The 25,477-nt window shown below is 33.0% G+C and overlaps 1 protein-coding gene and 1 long non-coding RNA gene across 4 annotated transcripts; one reads left to right on the top strand and one right to left on the bottom strand.

Moving 5' to 3' along the window:
- Positions 1-1,700: 1,700 nt before the first annotated feature.
- On the bottom strand, positions 1,701-4,748 carry LOC134695600 (uncharacterized). Its single transcript, XR_010102823.1, has 3 exons — positions 4,631-4,748; positions 3,499-3,570; positions 1,701-1,801 (listed from the first exon to the last, which is right to left on the bottom strand). It is a non-coding gene; the product is annotated as an uncharacterized LOC134695600 (long non-coding RNA).
- Positions 4,749-4,976: 228 nt separating this feature from the next.
- On the top strand, positions 4,977-25,119 carry LOC134698139 (protein tumorous imaginal discs, mitochondrial-like). Of its 3 annotated transcripts, XM_063560436.1 has the most exons (13): positions 4,977-5,143; positions 13,223-13,365; positions 15,099-15,182; positions 15,608-15,716; positions 16,110-16,258; positions 17,352-17,504; positions 18,586-18,733; positions 19,391-19,455; positions 19,932-20,060; positions 20,744-20,859; positions 21,407-21,501; positions 22,707-22,847; positions 23,163-25,119. In XM_063560436.1, exons 1-12 carry the CDS (start codon positions 4,987-4,989, stop codon positions 22,811-22,813), a joined length of 1,455 nt encoding a protein of 484 aa, XP_063416506.1. In that variant the 5' UTR covers positions 4,977-4,986; the 3' UTR covers positions 22,814-22,847; positions 23,163-25,119. The 3 variants fall into 3 exon arrangements, with proteins under 3 accessions (XP_063416506.1, XP_063416504.1, XP_063416505.1); XM_063560434.1 differs by lacking the exon at positions 22,707-22,847; XM_063560435.1 differs by lacking the exons at positions 19,391-19,455; positions 22,707-22,847 and adding an exon at positions 19,280-19,344.
- The last annotated feature ends 358 nt before the right edge of the window (positions 25,120-25,477 follow it).

Genomic DNA, 25,477 nt, shown 5'->3' with positions numbered 1-25,477 from the left:
TGGTTTCCACATGAGCTTGGTAAACTTACCTGAAGTATCTACATTAAAGGCCATATATTGACAGCTAGCTTTGATATGGTTGCCACATGAGCTTGGTAAACTTACCTGAAGTATCTACATTAAAGGCCATATATTGACAACTATCTTTGATGTGGTTGCCACATGAGCTTGGTAAACTTACCAGAAGTATCTACATTAAAGGCCATATATTGACAACTATCTTTGATATGGTTGCCACAAGAGCTTGGTAAACTTACCTGAAGTATCTACATTAAAGGCCATACATTGGCAGCTAGCTTTGATATGGTTGCCACATGAGATTGGTAAACTTACCTGAAGTATCTACATTAAAGGCCATACATTGACAGCTAGCTTTGATATGGTTGCCACATGAGCTTGGTAAACTTACCTGAAGTATCTACATTAAAGGCCATATAGTGACAGCTAGCTTTGATATGGTTGCCACAAGAGCTTGGTAAACTTACCTGAAGTATCTACATTAAAGGCCATACATTGACAGCTAGCTTTGATATGATTGCCACATGAGCTTGGTAAACTTACCTGAAGTATCTACATTAAAGGCCATATAGTGACAGCTAGCTTTGATATGGTTGCCACAAGAGCTTGGTAAACTTACCTGAAGTATCTACATTAAAGGCCATACATTGGCAGCTAGCTTTGATATGGTTGCCACATGAGATTGGTAAACTTACCTGAAGTATCTACATTAAAGGTCATATTCTAACAGCTAGCTTTGATGCGGTTTCCACATGAGCTTGGTAAACTTACCTGAAGAATCTACATTAAAGGCCATATATTAACAGCTAGCTTTGATATGGTTGGCACATGAGCTTGGTAAACTTACCTGAAGTATCTACATTAAAGGCCATATATTGACAGCTAGCTTTGATGTGGTTGCCACATGAGCTTGGTAAACTTACCTGAAGTATCTACATTAAAGGCCATATACTGAAAACTAGCTTTGATGTGGTTGCCACATGAGCTTGGTAAACTTGCCTGAAGTATCTACATTAAAGGCCATATATTAACAGCTAGCTTTGATGTGGTTTCCACATGAGCTTGGTAAACTTACCTGAAGTATCTACATTAAAGGCCATACATTGGCAGCTAGCTTTGATATGGTTCCCACATGAGCTTGGTAAACTTACCTGAAGTATCTACATTAACGGCCATATAGTGACAGCTAGCTTTGATATGGTTGCCACATGAGCTTGGTAAACTTACCTGAAGTATCTACATTAAAGGCCATATACTGACAACTAGCTTTGATGTGGTTGCCACATGAGCTTGGTAAACTTACCTGAAGTATCTACATTAAAGGCCATATAGTGACAGCTATCTTTGATGTGGTTGCCACATGAGCTTGGTAAACTTACCTGAAGTATCTACATTAAAGGCCATATACTGACAACTAGCTTTGATATGGTTCCCACATGAGCTTGGTAAACTTACCTGAAGTATCTACATTAACGGCCATATAGTGACAGCTAGCTTTGATATGGTTGCCACATGAGCTTGGTAAACTTACCTGAAGTATCTACATTAAAGGCCATATACTGACAACTAGCTTTGATGTGGTTGCCACATGAGCTTGGTAAACTTACCTGAAGTATCTACATTAAAGGCCATACATTGGCAGCTAGCTTTGATATGGTTCCCACATGAGCTTGGTAAACTTACCTGAAGTATCTACATTAAAGGCCATATATTGACAGCTAGCTTTGATGTGGTTGCCACAAGAGCTTGGTAAACTTCCAGCAGAAATATCTCCAATCCATTCCTGTTGAACAATCAAGTACATAGTTATAAGATATTGCAATTTGAAGATATATTATAATTTGAGCTATGTGTATTAAATTGATGGTTGAAAAACACTATTTGCATATCTATATATTATAAATTCATATAGAATGCAACTATTCAAAGTGATGGTTGAAAAACAAAAATACTTGAGATTAATTATTGCAATTTAATGCCACAACTGCTTAGACATAATGCATGTAATGCTATCAGATTCTGCTTAATGTGATACAAACTTGATTAGTTTTGTTTGCATTGGGCCTAGATTAATATATTGTTTGTTTCCCCAATCCCAACCCTGCCAAGCAAGATGTGGGAAGGTAGGTAGGTAAATAATTTTATTTTTTCCAAAAAGCTTGAACAATATCAGAAGATGTGGCAAGCCTAAAAATCATAAATGAATAAAATAATTATCCACTTAGTTTTGATAATAAAATTTCATGAGAAGCACCATTTTTGCAGGGTCGGTCGGGATTGGGGAAACAAACAATATTTTATTTTAGGCCTTGGTAAAATATATTGCAGGGAAACATATTTTCAATTATATCATGATTATTTCTGCTCCTCTTAAAAGTATTTCTTTTGAACCATTGATGAATATTTACTATTACTTTTCTGCTTGAATAAACTTTAAGATTGATGAAAATAAACCACATACAAAAAACTTTTATTGTTTTATCAAAAATTGAAATCAGATACATGTATAATCATGATAAAGGGAAGTAACTCAAGTTATCTAAGTCTGTGGAAAATTTTTAGATCTATGTTTCAAAAAGTAAAAAACAGGAAGTTAATTAAAATTGATAGCAAACTAAGAAAAATATCAGATTTAAATAAAAGAGGGAGGGCTTAAAAAGTTATCTTTTTAGCTAATATCTATGGAATAAACCAGATTATTTGTAAAGGTAAGGCTTATCATTTAAAGTGTTGTTGGGTCCCCCCCCCCCTTAATTCAAATCATTTTAAAATAATTTAATACATTGTAAAATGTTATTTATGTTAATAAAACACTAATAAAAAGTTTATTAAAGTTAAATGTACCGTTAATTTTATTCATTTTTATTATATATTTTTTTCAAGTGTAAGAAATATAATTTTTTCTCAAGATATTTTTTTGTTTCATATTTATTGTTCAGAAATACAATCAAGCCTGGATAAAAGACATAGAGAAATATGAATTTATAGCTTATCATTTTGTGGCCAACATCTGGTTATAATTAGTGAACCACTAAGAAAGTGTGTCCACCTAATTTATATCTAACTGATCACTGATAACATGCTGAGATGAATTTCTAGAAAAATATTAGTAAATCCGGGCTTATGTCTTAGAGTGGTTTTGTTTTTTACACAGAAATCAAATAATTACAAGTTGATCCCTTTTTCTTTTTTTCTGAAATTATTGAATATTTTTACATACTACCATCTTCATGATCATATATTTTGTTTTGCTATGAAACATTTTGAGTTTTTTCAAAGAATAAATGTTTTAAAAAATTGAGAATTTTGTCTAGCTAACCTTGAAGCCAGACTACATGTGAAAGTGACCATAACTGTATGTTATGATTTTGGAAATAATATACATTTGTACCTTGTAGTAAAGATTAAAAATTATAATATATTGCTTTTTTGGTTTATACTGTCTTATTGTGTGACTTATATCATGTATATTAGAATTACCTCTCTTTTAAGAAGTTTAGGTGCTGAATTCTTGTACTTTGATGCCTTAAACCTCCAAGCCATTCCTGTTTCCTACAATAAATATAAAACTCTTACTTTAACTTGCTGTAAACCTTGAAAATGCACAAACTAATTAAATAAACTACAAAATACAGTATCGCTATTTGTCCACCATTACTAGACGTTCCATTTTATCTGTGAGTCGCACTATTTTGAGAAATATAATTATACTTTATTTTATTTTTTTATGTTAATTGTTAATAAATGTCAAGAGTGTATATTTTTTTTTATTTTTGTCTAAATATTTTCAGTACAGTTGCCAGAGCTCTATAAGTATAATTAAAGAACAAGTGAGTTGTTTACCAGAGTGAAAATTGTACACACAAGGCTTTTTATTAAAATATTTACAAGGAAGACAATCAAGTGTCAACAGAGATCGACACATACCATGCATACAGAATACAGAATGGTTCCCTAGAATTTTTACATCATTTTACTAAATATCTGATTCCCCAATGGATGGTGATTGTTGTATGATGACAATAGTTGAACTTGAAGCGGGACAGATTCTCAGATACCTGGGACAGAATTCCAAATACATACTTACTAGCAATTAACTTTTATGAGGGGGGCTAGGACCTTTATCAGGACTCCGGGATCGGGTGTTTTTAAGCTCAGGATTTCAGGATTGACCCTTTCGGAATCCGGGATTTTTTTTTTTCGAATATCAGGACCTGATCAGGATTCCGTTTTTTTTAAGCCCGGGATTTCGGGATTGCATGTTTATAAGCTCGGAATTTCGGGATCAAGACCCCTACTAACCCCCTCTATTATAAAGGATTGTGAGTCTGAGTCATGGCACAACATTTCACACAGTTGTTCATTTGGATAGATTTCTGTACCCAAGATAACTCTTTGAATTTAAGAGTTTAAATTTTACTTTAAAATAAAGATTTCTGAATTGTTTCCTAGTTTATCTTTATTTATTGAGCCAAAATATAATAAAATTAAGGGGCGGATCTTGGATCAAGGGCATGGACAACAGATTTTCGAGAAGAAAATAACATTGTTTATTCTTTTCACAATTCAAAATATGTTGGGTAGAGTTAATTTTATGTTTATAAGTATTTACTGTTAGGTTCTTCCCTTTCTTAGAACTGTTTTTCAAAAGACTCTGTCGTCTGTTATGAAAATTGACAGGAAATCAGTTTATCAGGTTTGAAGTTTCCGGCTTTTGAAGTATCGCGGGGATTTCCGAGATTAAATGAGAACCGTCTGGGATAAAGAGCAGACGATTTTTCAATTTTTAATCCGAATAAATCAAACTGTAAATCAAAATTTTACTACTAAAATAAACCTCAAACAATATAAAATGGATTATTTCATATGTTTTTGCTGTATACTTTTCTGATGCCAAATGTATAGAATTACATAATTTGTTTTCGGTATTAACTTTTTATTTCCCACTTGATTTTCAGCAGACGGAAAATGGCTGCTCTAAGGGGAGCATGCTGTCGGCTTGGAAATAAGAAACTAAATGCAACAGTGGTTGTCTCAGGAAGGTCTTCTTTCCCTGACGATACATGTCATCACATCGAAAGACGTTGTTCCTCATCTCTTATTTTGAAATCAACTTCAAAAACAAGTAAATCTTTAAATATACACTAAACATTCTGCATGACCGACAAGGTCGAAACGTCCCCGGCTTTGAACTTAATTGCGTCATATGTATTCAGGGTCTATTCAGTCAATGACTGAAGTTTTCTATCAATGCAATCAAAGAAATCCATAAGTAAAGCCATCTGACATGTAGTGTTGACATTTGTTTTATTCCTTAATTTATGTACAAGAGCCTTAGAAGTTAGAGCCGTACTAAAAAAGAAATAGCAGGGGCTTGTTTTAGTGCTGTGGTCTGACCCACTAAGCAAGACCCTGTGAAGATATCAAATGGGCATGCAAACTCATCAATGAAAAACAAACTAACATTAAATAAAAACAAGGTAAAGACAAACGACTCAAAAATCCATAAGCAGAGCAAAACCAGTGGCGGATCCAGAGGGGGGGTTCCGGGGGTCCGCACCCCCCCTTTATTTTGGCCGATCAATGCATTTGAATCGGGACATATGTTTGCACCCCCCCCTGCACCCCCCCTTTGCCCTGGGCTAGCACCCCCCCTTTCGAAAATTCCTGCATCCGCCACTGAAAACAATACCAACCAACAATGGGTTAGTTGTATAGTTGCCATCACGTAAAATTGGCACCATGATTTGTGTCAAAATTTTATTAAAGATCGACCTTGTTTACTCGAGATCATGTTTTTCAATTGGCGGAAGAAAAATCCAATCCAAATATGTACTAATGTCTTACCTTTTTATTGCGTTTACACAGTATAATCCTGACCTTCACACAATCCAAGGTTATTTTGTATGGTGGAATCCGAAATTGTTATTATCGGAAGTGTTGCCCTGGAGTTCCACATGCTCTCAATTTTCTTATGTCTCTCGGAGCTTTTCGTCATCTTTATGTAAACGCGCGTGAAATTGTATCATCAACATGATCAATGACAATGATATTACCAGAGAGTAACGAAAGTTATATACATGTAGTAAGGGAGCCTCATAGAAACCAAGATGGCGGTTTTACAATGTAAATAATCTTGAAAAATGTGAAGGTCAGGATTATACAGTGCAAACACAATAAAAGGTAGGACAGTAGTATATATTTGGATTGGATTTTTCTTCTGCTAATTGAAAAACATGATTTCGAGTAAACGCGGTCAATATCTCGGAAAATATTCATGGTGCCAATTTTATGTGACGGCGACTATAGAAAGCAGATCCTGTTCCACATGTGGCACCTGTCTTCTTGCTTATGTAAATGGTACACACTTTTGTTTGAAAGGTCACACTCGTGGAAAAGAGGCCAGGACTAGTTAACAACAAGCAGAATGTTTTAATGTTTGAAAAGCTAATCAACCTATGATCTGAGATGGCTTGGTAAAATGTAAAGATATAAACTATAAACAAACCTGGATTTAAAGTCATCCATTCTCTACATGACTTAGCACATTGAGCACTGGAAACAATTATAAAATTTGTATGAACATGATGATGATGAAGATAGTCTGACATTCAAAATATTCTGTCTGGTCAACATTGATAGGAGTGTATTATGGTTCCTGTGTTAAGAAAGAATTGAGGTCTCAAAGCAAGACATATCTATAAGAGAGCCATGGTGTAGTGGTTAGTGCATCAGACTACTAACACAAAGGTTCCTGGTTGGATTTCTGTTCTGGGACTGAATTTTCGGCTCTCCCTTGACACCATTTGCGAGTATAGTCTTGAGGAAATGATGATAATTTCTCAGAAGGGAACAATAAATGGCTGACCCCTGTTAAGAGAGAGCCATTTATCTTGCACATAAAGACACCCTTGCAGATTTCGAAACAGAGCAGGCTAATACTGCTACAAGGCAGCATGCACACCCCTCAAAGTGGAAAGGGATTAATATAAGTTGCAATAAATTGTTTCCCAGTTCACTATAAATAAATATTGTTACGGCCAGAAATCGCCTTTAAATTGTAGCCAACAAAAGACACAAATCAATAGTAAAATTTAACAATATTTATTATACAAAAGTTTACAAGAAGTATTTTACAAATATAAATGTTAACTTAACTGTCAAAATATGAGTCCACTCTTTTATCTGTATCCGGAAATCTTTCGGAATCCAATCTGAATATTATGTTCACTACTAAGGTGACAATCTAGTATGAAGTTGTTTGTAGAATAAAAGTGTCAATCCAAATGCTGTGAATACTAATGTCTATCAATGTCTATGTCCAAGTTTAATTATGAGAGTTTAACTTTAGTGTCTGTATATATATAGTTGTGACGGATTATTCTAGAACACGCTAGAACGGAACATTGTGGAAAATCCTGGAAAGTTACAACGGAAGTTTCTGGAATAACGTAGAAGTTTAAATTACGCATCTTTTATAAAGATCATTCTAGAAAGTTCTAATCATTCTGTGATTGTTCCAGTGATTCCTAAACTGCACAGTTATAGGATTATTTGGTAAACAACTAACAGGCCATACAACACAAATTAGGCCAACATAAATAAACATAATAATTACAATATCATAACACCTCCCCCCTTAAAAGAAGTTTTAGTGTAACAAAAACTTATCATGAATAATATGAACAAAAATACATAATATATACAAAGTGATTTAATAAGCTCTAGATAAAGCATCAGCTATTACATTATCTTTACCCTTAATATGTTTTACAATTACATCATATTCCTGTAACAATAAACTCCACCTAGTCAACCTCTGATTCTTGTTTCTCATTTTATGCATGAAGGTGAGAGGATTATGATCAGTATAAACAAGAATAGGATATACAGTGGGATTCAAATATACATCAAAATGTTGAAGTGCTGACAACATTGCAAAACACTCTTTTTCAATAGTTGAATAATTTTTCTGATGTTTATCTAATTTCTTAGAAAAATATGATATAGGTTTTTCAACATTATCATCTGTCTCTTGATATAAAACAGCTCCTATTCCTACATCGCTTGCATCAACGGCAAGTTTAAATTGTTTTTCAAAGTCTGGAGTAATCAGAACTGGACTATTAATTAAAAGTGATTTGCTATTTTCAAAAGCGTTTTGACAATTTTCACTCCAGATAAATTTAGAGTCTTTTCGTAAAAGATGAGTCAATGGTTGAACAACAGTAGCAAAATTTGAACAAAATTTCCTGTAAAATCCAATCATGCCTAAATATCTCATAAGTTGTTTTCTATTTGTAGGAGGAGAAAATTTGGAAATAGCTTCCACTTTAGCCATTATAGGTTTTACTTGACCTTGGCCAACTGTATGCCCTAAATAATCAACAGTGGCCTGACAAAATTCACTTTTACCAAGATTAACAGTCAAATTTGATTTTGACAATCTATCAAAAGTATCATACAAATGTGTTAAATGCTGTTCCCAGCTATCACTACATACAATAAGATCATCAATATAAGCATAACAACAGTTTAAATCTTTTATAACATTATTGATCATTCTTTGAAATGTAGCTGGAGCACTTTTCATGCCAAACGGCATTACAGTATATTGAAATAAGCCATCTGGTGTAACAAAAGCTGATATTTCACGAGCTCTCTGTGTCAATGGAACTTGCCAATAACCTTTCAATAAATCAAATTTGCTCACAAATTTTGCTTGACCAATATTGTCAATACAATCGTCTATCCTTGGAATCGGATAGGAATCAGATTTTGAGACTGAATTTACTTTTCTGAAATCAGTCACGAAACGAAAAGTTTTATCTGGTTTTGGCACAAGGAGACAAGGAGAGCTCCATTCACTGTTACTCGGCTCAATAATATCATTGTCAAGCATATATTTAATTTCTTTTCTCACAACTTCAAGTTTGAGTGGATTGAGCCGGTAAGGATGTTGCTTAATTGGAGAAGCATCTCCTACATCAACATCATGACAAACAGCAGTTGTTTTGTTAGGCACATCTGGAAAAAGATTTTTGAAAGAAAATACCAAAGTTTTTATTTCTTCTCTACGATCAAAAGACAGATGTGTAAGTTTTGAATCTAGATTTGACAAAATTTCTGAATTTTTCAATCTAACTGTCTCTTCCATAGATTTACAACTAAAATTTGGTTCAATTACATCTGGTTTGTCATGATTGTTCTCAAATTGAACCATGCCTAAAGTGGCAACTGGTTTACTATCACATACATTAGTACGCTCAAAATATGGTTTTAACATATTAATATGACACACTCTATTTTGTTTGCGCCGACCTGGAGTTTTTACAATATAATTCAAATCATTAATTTTACTCTCTATTGTATAAGGACCACAATATTTAGCCTGTAAAGGATGTCCAGGGACAGGCAGAAATACAAGTACCTTATCACCAGGCTCAAAAACTCTGTCCCTGGCATCTTTATCATACCATATTTTCATCTTGTTCTGTACATTTTTTAAATTTTTCTGAGCAATTTGACAAGCAGTATACAATTTTTCTTTAAATCTAGATACATAGTCTAAAAGATTCAAGTCAGTATGTTCAGTAAGCCACTTTTCCTTAATCAATTTTAACGGTCCCCTTACAGTATGACCAAATACCAACTCAAAGGGACTAAATCCAAGGGATTCTTGAACAGCCTCTCGAACCGCAAAAAGTAGAAAGTGAACTCCATCATCCCAGTCTCTGTCAAATTGAAGGCAAAAAGTTCTAATCATGTTCTTCAATGTTTGATGAAAACGTTCTAAGGCACCTTGAGATTCTGGATGATAAGCACTTGATCTGTATTGAGCAATCCCTAACTGGTATACGACTTGCTGAAATAAACCTGACATGAAATTTGATCCCTGGTCGGACTGTATAGACTTAGGAAGTCCTACTAATGTGAAAAATTTGATCAAAGCTTTGACGATAGTAGGTGTCTTGATATTTCTGAGCGGAATAGCTTCAGGAAAGCGGGTAGATGTACACATGATTGTCAATAAATATGCATTTCCAGTCTTGGTCTTTGGTAAAGGTCCAACGCAGTCAATTAGAACTCTGCTGAAAGGTTCGTCGAAGGCTGGAATAGGCAGAAGTGGTGCTGGTGGTATTTTCTGGTTAGGCTTACCAACAACCTGGCATATATGACATGATTTGCAGTATTCTGCAACATCATTTCTAAGTTTAGGCCAGTAGAAATGCTGCAAAATCTTAAGGCAAGTCTTCCTGATACCTAAGTGTCCAGCCAAGGGGGTGTCATGGGCAAGACCAATAATTTCTTGCCTATAAACTTTAGGCACCACCACTTGGTACACCACTCTCCATTCCTCCTCTGGTGTAGCATCAGGAGGCCTCCACTTCCTCATTAAAATGCCGTCCTGATGGTAAAAGCATTCGGCCACTTTGTCTGCTTCCTCCTGTGGTTGAGCCCTCTGGCTGAGCTGAAGAACCTCAGGGTCTTTATGTTGTTCTTTAGATAAATTTTCTCGGTCTAATGAATGGCTGTTAACGTCTGGCCATGGCATAATAACATTCTTGTTAACACTAGGTGGTTTTGTAATGGCCTTTTCTGAGCTACCAGGACCTTCAATGTCAGCTATAAAAGTGTCAGAAAGGTCCATGTAATCTAATTTGTCTTCTTGCAAATTCTCATTTTGTTGTTTTCTAGCCATCGCCCTAGTAACAACACAAGCTGGATACAATTCAGCATCATCTTCAGGTGATTTAACATCCACCACCGGTTCACTGGTAACAATTGGTTCAGCAACCACTTTGTTCCTAGCTAGATCATTTCCTAGCAATAATGTAACACCCTCAACAGGGAGATTAGGACGAACACCTACAACAACTGGTCCAGTTATCAAATCTGACTTCAGATAAATACAATGGAGAGGAACATCTATACAACCCAACTCTACACCTTGTAACAAAATGGAGGCACCAACAGAAGTCTTCTCGGACAAAGGCAACACACCTTCTAACAATAAAGACTGAGAAGCTCCAGTGTCCCGTAAAATCTTAATAGGCTGAAGAGTGGTATCATCAACAATAGAAACAAACCCATCAGACATAAAGGGTTTATATTCCTCCATGTAATCACAAAAACTGGACTTAAAAGCCTGACGCGCAGGACATTCCAATGTACTGGTAATATAAGGTGTCGTACAAGCACTGGTCTTTGGCTTAATATCTCGTTCATTCTTCTTCTGGAGTCTAAAACAATCAGCCATCAGGTGACCAATCTTCTTACAATAAGCACAAGTCAGTGACTTCTTCTCAAAAGTATCAAATTTTGAACTAGACATATTATAACTGGATTGACTCTTATTCTGTGGAACAGGCTTACTATCAGTATGCTCAGTGCTTTGATTTTTGTAATTTCCACTGGAAGTATTATAATTTTGACCCTTGAAACTTCTTTTATGTGAAAGAGTATAATTATCTGATATAACAGCTGCATCATGTATTGACTCAACAGTTTTGTCGTCTAAATGTGTTTTTAATTCTGAATGAACACATTGTTTGAACTCTTCTAATAACATCAATTGTCTTAGGTGATCAAAATTGTTATTTGTTTTCTTTGAAGTAAGCCATTTATCAAATAGATCTTCTTTTTCCCGAGCAAATTCCACATAGGTTTGCGAATCAAACTTTTTATAAGATCTAAATTTCTGTCTATATGCTTCTGGTACTAGCTCATAGGCTTTCAAAACTTCCTGTTTCACAGTGTCATAATCAGAACTTTTTTCTGATGGAAGTGCGGAGTATATTTCAGCTGCCTTACCCTCAAAAACACTTTGCAGCATCGTAGTCCAATACGGCATAGGCCATTTCAAATTGTTAGCAATTTTCTCAAACTGTGGGAAATATTTATCAACTGTTTTTTCACAAAATTTTGGAACCAAACGTATGTTTTTTGCTGCATCAAAATAATCTGATTTGGAGTGAACTTTAGTGTTGCTTTCTTCTTTGACCATTTCAATTTTCAGTTTCTCCATCTCTAGCCTTTCCCTCATTTCAAGTTCTTTTAATTTCTCCCTCTCCTTCATTTCCAGTTCTTTTAATTTAAATTCATCTTCTTTTTCTTTTTTCTCCATTTCTAACCTTTCCTTCATTTCCAGTTCTGCCTGTTTTAATTTAAATTCATCTTCTTTTCTTTTCTCCATCTCCTTCATTTCCATTTCTTTTAATTTAAGTTCATGTTCTAATTCAAGCTGTTTTAACTTAAAGGCGTCAACATTTTCAACCTTAAGATCAAGAGCCTCTTCACCTAAAATTTCTTCGTCAACTAATTTGTCTATAACCAAATTTTTTATAATTTGTTTTCTCATAGATACTTTAAAAACTAATTTCAGTTGTTTAGCAAGCAACACTAGTTCCTCTTTCTTTAAATTATCAAAACTCTCCAGGTCTGGCGTTTTCAAAAATTTACCAGCATCAAATGCCATTTTGTAGAATTTTGTTGGCTAGTTATAATAAAAATATTAAACAAATTTTGAATAAAATATGTTCAGTATCCCGGACGAGCCCCCAATCTCTGTTACGGCCAGAAATCGCCTTTAAATTGTAGCCAACAAAAGACACAAATCAATAGTAAAATTTAACAATATTTATTATACAAAAGTTTACAAGAAGTATTTTACAAATATAAATGTTAACTTAACTGTCAAAATATGAGTCCACTCTTTTATCTGTATCCGGAAATCTTTCGGAATCCAATCTGAATATTATGTTCACTACTAAGGTGACAATCTAGTATGAAGTTGTTTGTAGAATAAAAGTGTCAATCCAAATGCTGTGAATACTAATGTCTATCAATGTCTATGTCCAAGTTTAATTATGAGAGTTTAACTTTAGTGTCTGTATATATATAGTTGTGACGGATTATTCTAGAACACGCTAGAACGGAACATTGTGGAAAATCCTGGAAAGTTACAACGGAAGTTTCTGGAATAACGTAGAAGTTTAAATTACGCATCTTTTATAAAGATCATTCTAGAAAGTTCTAATCATTCTGTGATTGTTCCAGTGATTCCTAAACTGCACAGTTATAGGATTATTTGGTAAACAACTAACAGGCCATACAACACAAATTAGGCCAACATAAATAAACATAATAATTACAATATCATAACAATATGTTTAAACTAATAAATATCTTTCTGTAATTTCAGATTTATTGTCCGCTGCTCACAAAACCTGTTGTTTACATAGAAAAATTCACAGAAGTTCGCCCAACAACAAAAAGGACTATTATGAACTTTTAGGAGTTCCAAAAAATGCAGATGCTAAGGCTATTAAAAAAGCTTACTATGAGGCAAGTATAAGTAACTAACTGGAGAGCCTTAATATTATAGGGGATGATTGGTATTAGGCCAAACAAAAAAGTATGTGTGTTTACCGTCACATGGTAAATAAAAAAAACAAGGGTTGTGGGGATTTTTATTTTTTTACATTGAGTCTTTGGGAGCAACATTGTGACTTGAACAACTTGCTTAATCAAAAATGGCAAAAAAAACTTAGGGAAAGGGATAAAAATTAGGGAAGGAAGGTGTACAGTAAACACACATACTTTTTTTTTGCCTTATTTTCAGGGGTCACACATTTCTAGTTTGATACTTACAAAGTGTAGGTGGAGATTTTTATTTTTTTACATTGAGTCTTTGGGAGCAACATTGTGACTTGAACAACTTGCTTAATCAAAAATGGCAAAAAAAACTTAGGGAAAGGGATAAAAATTAGGGAAGGAAGGTGTACAGTAAACACACATACTTTTTTTTTGCCTTATTTTCAGGGGTCACACATTTCTAGTTTGATACTTACAAAGTGTAGGTGGAGATTTTTATTTTTTTACATCAAGTCTTTGGGAGCAACATTGTGACTTGAACAACTTGCTTAATCAAAAATGGCAAAAAAAAACTTAGGGAAAGGGATAAAAATTAGGGAAGGAAGGTGTACAGTAAACACACATACTTTTTTTTTGCCTTATTTTCAGGGGTCACACATTTCTAGTTTGATACTTACAAAGTGTAGGTGGAGATTTTTATTTTTTTACATCAAGTCTTTGGGAGCAACATTGTGACTTTAACAACTTGCTTAATAAAAAATGGCAAAAAAAAACTATGGGAAAGGGATATAAATTAGGGTAGGAAGGTGTACAGTAAACACACATACTTTTTTTTTTTGCCTTATTTTCAGGGGTCACACATTTCTAGTTTGATACTTACAAAGTGCAATGAAATATTTGGCTAATAGACCACTTTCGAGTTCATCCGTCACTGTAAAAAACTCGTCAATTATACCAACCTTAATCACCGTCATTTGTGTGTTTAGGGGCATCGTCACTTCATTCCAATGTTGAGCGAGTGGTTGGAAAACTATAATTCTATATTGTACGAATTATTCGGCAAATTGAATTCTCAAAATTGACAATCAACACTGCTGTCATTAGGGAATTGTCAGTAAGTACCTACAGAGCAACCATTATTTCTAGTTTATCCTGCACAAAGACGATCACTAAGACGCTTGATGAACATAAATAGTGCAGGGATACAGGCGATCCCCTCTATCTGATAAATGACGTCATAAAGGCGTGCATAATTGACGATTTTTTGCCGGTGACGGATGAACTCGAAAGTGGTCTATTGATCTTAATTTTGTGATTAAATGATAAAAATCAACCTCATGCATGTGTATATATGTACAAGACTTTGATTGATTTACATGATTTAGGAACATTTGAATTCAAAATAAATGATAAGCATGATGAATTTTTGTCAGTTTTTTTTAAGGGTTTTTACATAACTCACTTTTTATTTATGAAACAGTGAAAATAACTTATTTGTTTGTTTGATCACACCTTATGTGAATCTACCTACTTTCCAGCTATACTTCTAAAGAGATCCTGGATAGGGATAACTGCACAGAGTTTATGAAAGTTACTAACCACACTAACCAAGATGATATATTTTTTCAAACATTGAAAAAAGTGAATCTTGTCAAACTAGTCAATATTAATCTATTCTACTTTCTGTATATCTTTTATTTTAGCTTGCCAAAAAACACCACCCTGATGTGAGCAAGAATGATGCTGGATCTGCTAAAAAATTCCAGGACGTGTCAGAAGCCTATGAAGTAAGGACTGTACAAGGAAAAGTGTTTGAAGATAGATTAATAAGCATGATAAACCTTTACATGAGATATAATACACCTATTCCATCAATACCAACTGACAGTATAGTGTTGAAAGTGGCGTTAAACACAAATCAATCTATATCAGTGTTGTAGTATGATTGCAAAGAGGCTACTATATACCATTTTTTGTGGATTTGGTGGGTATAGGTAAAAAAAATGGAGATGTTAAGCAAAAAACAAATTATCCAAAGGTTAATCTTTAGTAACTTGTAAAACAGCATAATCAAATATCCACAAAATACAATTTCCCTCAATGCTAAAAAATTGGTAAACATAAATGAATCAACAGCATGAACAGAAGATATTTTTTCTAACAGCAATTATCAACTATGTCATGAATTAAAATTATTTTTTCCTGTTTTAAGGTTTTGAGTGATAGCACAAAAAGACGTGAATATGATACATTTGGTATGGGCGGCGGTATGGGAGGTATGGGTGGAGCTTCTCGTGGACAGAGTCGAGGACAGGCACAAGGTAGGTAGGATAACTGCTTAAGATTTGAGGTATTTAAATATATTTGTCCTGAATATAAGTATCCACCGAAGTTTAAAGAAAGTGGATGTAAGCAATTATAGGCAACCGTACAGCTTCAACAATGAGAAAACTCCATATTGTATAGTTGGCTATAAAAGGGTCCTGACATGAAATATTTTAAACAATTTAAATGAGAAAACAAATGACATAATTAATAACAAAAGAATTTTCAAAAAACAAATATGACAGAAGTGAGCTTAGAACAAATACTGAATAACAGGCTCCTGACTTGGGACAGACTCAAAATTATAACGCTCAATCTCTCATAGTTGAAATGTTAAAACAATGATTTTCAAACTTAATAAACTAACATTGTCTTCTTTTTCTCTCTAGGATTTGAAAATTTTCATGGTTCTATTGACCCTGAGGAATTGTTCCGTAATATTTTTGGCCAAGCAGGATTTAAGATGGGAGGAGCAGGAGGATTTAATGACTTTACAGATTATGAGTCGTCAAAGTGGGGATTTGCTCCGGCAACTGAGGTAAGAATGCTATTCAGATGTAACTTGGGTTCAGATCATGCAGAATGCAATCACAGCACAAGGTGTATTTCTGACTTTGGTAACAGTTTGTGTGAAGTTTCAGCAAGCAGCTATTGTTGGAAAAGCATACTGTTAAGTCATTATCATTCTTTAGATACCAGTTATCAATGATTTCTTGGTTACAACCTTACTGTGATGTTAAATGTTCAACAATGTCAATGAATGTACAAAAAACCTTAGTAAAACTATGAAATCAAATATCCATTATTAGATTAAAATACGAAAATTGGTACTAACGAAAATAGATGAATCCACAGTATTCATTAACTGATTTGGTTCAGAGCTATATCTTTTGTGTTTATAGAATCAGTGTTTGCATGATTTCAAGCAAAGCATATGCCATAGAGTAGATTTAATACCAATGAAACAGCAACCAAACAGAAATAATAAAAAAATATGTAAAAGGACACACACAGTCTTCTTAAATATATATCAAACTTGTGAATAGATTAGATGGAAACTTTTAACATCTGCCTATGCACCATGTCTATGTATACCTTCAGTAAAAAGGGGGGGGGGGGGTAAACACACCACTTCCCCTTTAATTTCATTTATCATTTGAACAACATAACACTATTTAAAAGTAATTACAATACAATAAAAATCAGTACAAGAATAAGAAAAGCTTTAAAATAAACCAAACAAACACAAGTACAAACACAAATAATTTTAACGTAAAAGGTACAAAATTGCTGGAAATATGTTAGGGCTATTCCAGAAAAAAATGTATGGGGGGTCGGAAGGCACATTGTATTAATAATACATGGGCGATGGGTATCGGAGCAACTTTTCACACTGTAATGCACTATAATTCTCAATTACAATTGTCTGGGTGGCGGGTGCTGATATAAACTGCCTTCCAACCCCCCCCCCCCCCCCCCCCCCCCCCATACATTTTTTTCTGGAATAGCCCTTATACAAATTTAGGAATATTCATATAAATTACACTGACAATATAAGAAAACTTATTTTGTTTTATACATAGGAAAATTTCAATCATCAATTTTCATGTGAATTGAATTCTATATTTTAGGCCACGTTAGATTTAAGCTTTCAAGAAGCAGCCAGAGGAGTTAATAAAGACATTAATGTGAATGTGAAGGACACTTGTCCGAAGTGTAACGGGAATAAGTGTGAGCCAGGAACAAGTGCTGTCCGATGTCATCAGTGTAATGGCACAGGAATGGTATGTAAGGGTAAATACATCAACTCAAGGATTCTGGTATTTAGATATGTGAAATTGAAATTAGTCTTGTTAGAAGATGTTATTACTGTAAAATGATGCTTAACCTGTGTAGAAAGAAATTTTGATGAGTAAAAATTTTTCAGTGGTAGAGTACCAAAATCCTGTATACCTAGGTGGTATTCAATGTCAGAATGGTCAAGAGTGAAAACTTGTATATTGAGAGATATTCTATTTCAAACACTGTTGTTAACAAATATTGACATTTTGTAGAAAATTAAAAAAAATGTTGTTTATACATGTTAAAAGGCCATAGTTATCATATATTTTGTTTAATAAAATTTTACAAAACAAGTTGGTAGGAAGACACAGATAAAACATTTAAAACAAGAACTATTTTTAAAAAGATATCTAACATATTTAAATTTGAATATATGTTTATATTTATCATTTCGATAACCTTCAGAAGCACAATGACTTAATGATGCAGGACCTCTTTAATTAAATCTCCATCTGAATGTAACTGCAAGAAATTTTTCTCTGTTTGTGTTCAGTATATTCGGTCCTTGTATCTTTCTGTTTACATTCACCAAAACCCTGAGGAAATCTCACATGTGTAGGTGTACGTTCGTACAACAAAGTTAACATTAAAAATTACATAATTGTCCCGATTAAACAGCTGTCATGGATGCAAAGAGCTATTGGAGAAACTATAATTTTAACAAAAATATAAATCTTTGTAAGATCTAGTTCAAATATTTATAGTTTTTCACTTGCTTTCCATCACGATATAATTAACGAGACGTTTTTTCAAACACAACCAAATCACCCACCATGACAGCATTTTGTCCAATCACAGAAAGGATTTTCGAGCATGCATATTCTGTTGCCATAGTTAAGTGTCCTTAAGTTCAAAGGACACAAACAAAAACTATCATGACTATAGCGACTACATTGGAAAAAAATTTAATATGTCCTATTTGGCAAAATTTAGGTTTCGCAAATTCTTTAAAGTAAAGATATATTGACTATGGCCTAAAAACTACTAGAACTCCAAACTTAACGACTAGATTTCTATTTGTAGGAAGATTTACAAACAGGTCCTTTTGTAATGAGGTCAACTTGTCGGGTGTGCTATGGTGCTAAAAAGATAATTAAACAGCCTTGTACAGAATGTCAAGGAAAAGGCAATATTATAATGAGAAAAAAGGTTGTTGTACCTGTTCCTGCAGGTAAGTGTGTTAAATTGGTTTAAAAATTTAATCATTCATATAAAAAAAACTGAATTTGAACAACTGAACAATTGTTTTTCAGATAAATTTCAGTAATTATTATATCTACTATTATTGTATAAAAAAAAAGAGCTGGTATGATTGCCAATGACTGCTTTCCACTATAGACCAAACAATTGCAGACATACTGTAGAGATTGTTTTCGATCAGAAACATGTTCAAATATGTATTGATGTTCATTTACACAAGGTTGATTTTGAAGACACAGCTCCTATATTTTTTAACTACAACCTTGGTTGCTAAATATCTAGTTATTTTAAGGTCATCTCAATATACATGATATAAAAATCTAAACTATCAAGAGAAATTCAGTCTCCAATAAATTTTTGAAATACTGATATTGAAAAACTAGTGCTTATAGTCATACAATGATTTTTTTCTACTTGGTATACTTGTTTTAGCAAATGCCTACAATTTTTTTGGTTATTTTTAATCTTATGAATTTCCTTACAATAAAAATTCTCACTTTGAGTTTTTTATTTGAAGGTATTGAAGACGGCAGTACATTAAAAGTGGGCATTGGATCTGATTATCTTTATGTTAATATTAAAGTAAGTACCTTGTGACTTATCTTGTCTCCTTTGTATATATTTAAAGGTGTTGAAGATGGTCAAACGGTCAGAATGATGGTAGGGAAGGAGGAGATATTCATCACATTTAAAGTAAGTTATTCTATACATGTCATATTCTCTCGTATTCCTTATTTGCAGTCTATTTCGGGTTGCATAGACTAAGTAAGAGGTAAGTGACCTGCTTTCTAAAAGGTAACCTTTTTGCATAGCCAAGTATAAGATAAAGTTTACACACAGGTTCTTATATTTATAATGTCAAAATATTGTCTAATCTATGACCAATGTGAGTATTTTTTTGGAAAGCCATAAAGACATAATCCTGTCTTTCATAAATATTTTCAGTGAGAACACCACCAATTTAGACATAGATGTTTTTTAAGTGACAGGCATTATATATATATTAAGTAACTTTGAATTTTGGATATGAATTTTAAATTAAATTCAGGAGTATGTAGAACACTAGTACACATTTCAAATGTAAGAAAAATATAATTGACTAAAGGATTATTAAAAACATAATTTAGGCAATGAATATTTGCTAAATGGTCATTTGTTTCATATTGCAGGTAGCTAAAAGTCGAGATTTCAAAAGACAAGGAGCTGATTTACACAGTGAAATACATATAAGTGTAGCTCAAGCTGTATTAGGTGGTACAATCAGAATTCCAGGGGTTTATGAGGAAATTTTACTTAATGTAAGATTTAGTACTGGAAATTTAGATATTTCTTTTATCAATAACTTATACACAATGCTTATCAACACAAAAGACTGATGAAGTTTGGTGGCATCACTTTTACTGTTCTAGAGTTAAGCCCCTTTACAAATGGTAAAATAGTTGTAATATTTTCATTTCCATTCTCTTAATTTAGTTTGCCTCACTCAAATGTTATGAATTTTATACACAATGCTCATTAAAACAAAACACAGATAAATTTTGAATTATTGTTGAGTCACCATTTAGACTGTTCGTGTTCCCGAGTTATCCCCCTTTACAAATGAAAAAATGACTGAATTTCAGTTCTCTAACTTCAGTTTGCCTCAACCAAATGTTATGAAATTTGTTCACAATGATTATTACCACAAAATCAGATCAAGTGCATATTTGGGAAGAGTCATTTTTACCATTCTTAAGTTATGTCCCTATATATTTTATATGCAAGTGGTGGTATTTGTCTGTGTGTCATGAACACATTCCACCTTTATGTTTTGTTGATAAATTAAAAGTAAACCGTTTTTATTTGCCTAGAATTTTATGCTTCTGCAGTTGAATCTAGATTAAGGTCATCATTTCAGACTCTTATTTATATTGACATAGGTAAATCTTTATTTGTTTCTTTTGTTTGATATGCCTGAAGCTATAATGTATTCTATTTATAGATACCTGCAGGTAGTCAGTCACATGATAGAATACGATTGGCTGGTAAAGGTCTAAAGAGAGTTAACAGTTATGGACATGGTGACCATTATGTACATCTTCATATAAAAGTCCCTGTGTAAGTAAAAGTGTTGTCAGGGTGGAGGCTTGAAGTAAAATTTGATCTTGTATTTTGTAACTTTTTTATGAAACTGCAAAAGAGGGGCAAAAAGATATCAAGTAAACATTCATACTCAAAAGTTGAAAATAAACTGACACAAGCCATGGCAAAAAACAAAAGAAACACAGTGTACAAAACACAACAAAAACAAACAAACCAAAGACTCCAGAAAAAAACAGAAGAGTAACGGATCCTGGTCCACATGTGGATGTGTATATTATGGTAAAATGCTTTCAGATGTCTTTAAATAGAATTTGTTGTTCAGCTGACATCTAAATGGTGTAGCATCTTTAATCCATAAATAAAGATTTTACAAAAAAAATTAACAACAGGGAACAAAAAGTTGTCAGTTTGGTCGTAAATAATTGTATAGAGTTTAATCATGACTCGTGTGATTCTGTGAAACTGAAATATCCGAATCACAAAGAATGTTGGATGGGCATGATGTCCAATGTGCACCTATTCTGTTTTCACATGGTTACATTTATTTTCATATATATAACAGATCTTTAAGTAAAGAACAAGAAGCATTAATGTTAGCTTATGCAGAAACTGAGAAAGTCAAAGGCACAGTAAACGGCATTGTGAATACAGCACAAGGTAGGTTGAAGTCGATAGAATGATATTTTGTCTTTGAAGATACAACTTTTGATTTATAGTTTTTAGTTAGTTAATAAATATGGTGGCATTTGCAACAGTTTTAAGACATGTATATGTTAATAAAGTCACTTCAGTTGATAAACAAAACATTTTTTCTTTTCACTTCTGGTTCTTTGTTATTTAGTGCCTTAAACAAATGTTATGAAAATGTCAGCGTCACTTTTACTGTTTTGAGTTATTTCCTTTTATAACATTGAATGCCAGGAGGGCATTATCTGTTACCCATAGACAGATTCCCAATTTGGTTTATGTTTTTTCTGAACTTGATAATAGTTATATTTTAGGACTAGGTGGTTTTTATGCCCCACCTACGATAGTAGAGGGGCATTACGTTTTCTGGTCTGTGCGTCCGTGTACGTTTTTCTGTCCGTTCGTCTGTCTGTCCCGCTTCAGGTTAAAGTTTTTGGTCGAGGAAGTTTTTGATGAAGTTGAAGTCCAATCAACTTGAAACTTAGTACACATGTTCCTTATGATATGATCTTTTTAATTTCAAAGCCAAATTAAACTTTTGACCCCAATTTCACGGTCCACTGAACATAGTAAATGAAAGTGCATGTTTCAGGTTAAAGTTTTTGGTCAAGGTAGTTTTTGATGAAGTTGAAGTCCAACCAACTTGAAACTTAGTACACATGTTCCCTATGATATTATCTTTCTAATTTTAATGCCTTATTATATTTTTTATCCAATTCACGTTCCATTGAACATGGAAAATGATAGTGCATTTGGATGCATGGGGCATCTGTGTACTTTGGACACATTCTTGTTGTGTCTGTATCAAGTCTGGCTATGTGTTGTTAGTTGTTTGTCTTTATTTGAACATCTTGGTCATTTCTGTTTCATATTTTTGGGAAGTCCTGTTATCCTTTGAAATTTTATCAAAATTTTATTTTGCAAATAGAATGAAAAAATATTGCTTAAGATTTCCTAGAAGAACATTGTTATCTGGTCAATAAATTATTTTTTAAAGAACACACATTTTAAATTTCAATATTCACCAGTCACCTTTTGTTTATATCAAGAAAGGATTTCTTCAAACTTAAACTTATACTACTTGGGGAATTTTCAAACGACCTAGACTACTCATAAGGGTGGTACGGTCATTAAATTTTTTTAGATAGCTTTTTAAATGACAGTCTCTGTTTTAGATTCGGGAGAGAAATCGGGTGAGAAAACAACTTCTGGGGAAAGATTATCTGAGCATGATGATGATGATTCATTTCTTGGGAAGATAAAAAGAAAAATCTTTGGATGATGATAGCTTCTTCTAGGAAATTTTAATTTAATAGGTATTTATTGGATGTATTCATGTTTATAAAGAATAAGTTTAAATAGTTAACTATGATTTTTAATTTGTTTATGAAAGATATGAATGTTTTGCTTTGTGTTGTCTGGCATGTAAACAAGTAAAAATATCTCCCAAATTTTGAATATCATACTATTTCAAGAACCTGTGTGTGAGCATAGAATTGGAAGAATAAAAAAATATTAGGATATAATTGTAAGTTAACAGATAACAAATCTTATAATAATATTGTATCTAGAACTTAATTGTTATAAACCAAAACGATGCTATTTAACACTTTCTCTGAATTTTAATTTAGGTCAAACAGCTGTTGATGAAAATGGACTTGTTGCACTAATACGGGAAGCTTTAGCAGAAGTGGCAGACAAAAAGTTAGAGGAAGGAGATAAAGAGACGGTAGATGAGGAAAAAAAGACAGGATCAGGGAAAAGTTGATGAAAGGAAACATTATCTTGTCTTCTCCTTGTGGAAGATTGTTTATATTACACATACACAGAATGTGGATACCTGTAGGCTGAAGTTTATACCTGCATTTATCAGATTTCAATGCTTATAGGAACACATTGACTTTGTGAAGCTCAAAATCCTTATGTGGGTTAAACTAATTGAAACAAGTCTAGCATTTAATGAATTTAGGGCTGTTCCAAAAATTAAATATATTAATATAGAAAAGGTGTTTGTGGGGGAGGGGGGAGAGTGTACAGAAGAATGCCTTAAATTTCTGCTGATTATTTCTATAAGTGTTGCTCTTTGGTGCTGAGCAAATCAACTTCAATCGATCTATGATTGTTCAGGCTAATAATCTATAATAACCAACACCCATTAAATTTTACTAGAAGTCCCCTCCCCTTTCCCCTACTATTTATTCTGGAACAGCTCTTAGAAACAGATGATATAAGTTGTTTGTGGTAAAGTTTCTTATAGATCTTGCCATTTCTGGTAAAATATCATGATTAATGTAATAGTGCTGTAATATTTTTTTTTCATCTCTGAAATTAAATTTATGAACAATTCGTAATTCTGGCTAAGAGTTGCATACACCAAAGGACATACAATGATTTTATTATGACCCATGTCTAAAAATACAATTCTCTTTCCTTGCCCAACCACATTTATTTAAACTGTTTGCTCATTATTTTACATTTTATTTAATTCTAGCATACGGTAGTGTCATTTTTTTCTGTGAATGCCAATGTTTTATCTATTGAGCAAAAATGTATTTTCATGGAAATTGAACCATAATCCTTTTCCGTTTTGAATTTTCCTTTGAGTTCAGTATTTTTGTGATTTTACTTTTTTTTCACAAAGTGTAGAAGATATATTTTTGATCAGTTAATATTGTGGTACTCATTTTTCAACAAAATCTCTGAAAATCAGTACATGAAATAAATTAATGAAAACACAGGAGCCAATATATTTACTCCACAACTTACTTCTGTAACAGATTATAAGTAGGATATGGTGTTGAAGAATGTATTGTGAAAATGTTTGAATAAAAAGTTTGTGACTGTGTTCTCAGAGTCCAATAGTAGTGTATGATACAATTGTTAGAAGTGTTGAGTGAAATTGAATGTAGTTAGTGGATAATATTGTTTGTTATGTTTAGATAAAGCTCTTACTTTCATTCTTAGTTACAGCAAAATGCAAAGAATGTGTAGGTAAAAGTTATATCTTCGTCTTGCTTACTTGCTAGCTGAACACTGAAGTCATTATTCAGTAAGGTAAACTACCCTCATTTTGAAGTAGTCTAGTCCTACAGACATATAGATCGTTAATCTGTCGTACTTGTCTACTTTGAAAGGAGGGTAGTATACCTCACCTTATAATTACTGTACAGACTTTTCATAATTGTATGATTTTGTGTTCAACACATTAATTGTGTTAAGACAATTTGAGTCCTTGTCTGTCTGAAAAAGGCTGTGCATTCAAAGCCATAGAAATTTTTTAATTGTTGAACATTTGAATTCATGGTTCACCTCATGAAACCACAAAATTGGTAATTAACGAATAATAAATTAATGAATCCAAATTATATTCTAAAAGTAAGTAAAAGTTTAAAAGCTCAGCTGTATGACTTTTTAGAAAAGAAACCAATAAATTATATTAATGTTGTATGTTTTAAACAAGTCCAGTAAGAGTGGTTGTTTGAGAATGTATTTAATCTTGATCATATATGTGATATTTCATGCAAAGTGTTTTTATATGTTACGAAATGATTAATAAATGTAATACTATATATAAACTAATTTTATTTTCCTTGTTTTAATGAGAACTTTTTGATGGAAAGCATTTGGTAATTATTAGAAACATACATAATGCTATATAATCGAGTGCAATATGGCAGCAAATCATCCAAAATAAATTTATTAATAGATCGATCAAAAGTGGCAATTGGATTTAATTTCAGTTGAAGTGGAAAAAATCACTATGAATAATATCAAAGACATAGGTCACTACCTGCATGGGAAACTGGAAAAAAAATGTATGTCCTTCTTTTGATTTCAAAGCCAAAGTTGTTATAAAACTAAGAAAATGTGATATGACTGCCAATGAGACAATTACCTGGTATCTATATAGACCAAAAGATAACAGCTGTGAAAATTACAGGTTAAG

The sequence above is a fragment of the Mytilus trossulus genome, chromosome 14, assembly GCF_036588685.1.
Source record: "Mytilus trossulus isolate FHL-02 chromosome 14, PNRI_Mtr1.1.1.hap1, whole genome shotgun sequence".
Lineage (NCBI taxonomy): Eukaryota > Metazoa > Mollusca > Bivalvia > Mytilida > Mytilidae > Mytilus > Mytilus trossulus.
The sequence above is the reverse complement of the archived record's forward strand: the minus strand, read 5'-3'. Positions and strand labels throughout refer to the sequence as shown.

Bases quoted from the DNA above. Each gene is read 5' to 3' on its own strand.
- LOC134698139 (XM_063560434.1), top strand. From the start codon at position 4,987: ATGGCTGCTCTAAGGGGAGCATGCTGTCGGCTTGGAAATAAGAAACTA. The intron at 18,734-19,390 runs GTAAGTGTGTTA...ATATATTTAAAG, and splicing joins TGTTGTACCTGTTCCTGCAG to GTGTTGAAGATGGTCAAACG. The intron at 19,456-19,931 runs GTAAGTTATTCT...TTCATATTGCAG, and splicing joins AGATATTCATCACATTTAAA to GTAGCTAAAAGTCGAGATTT.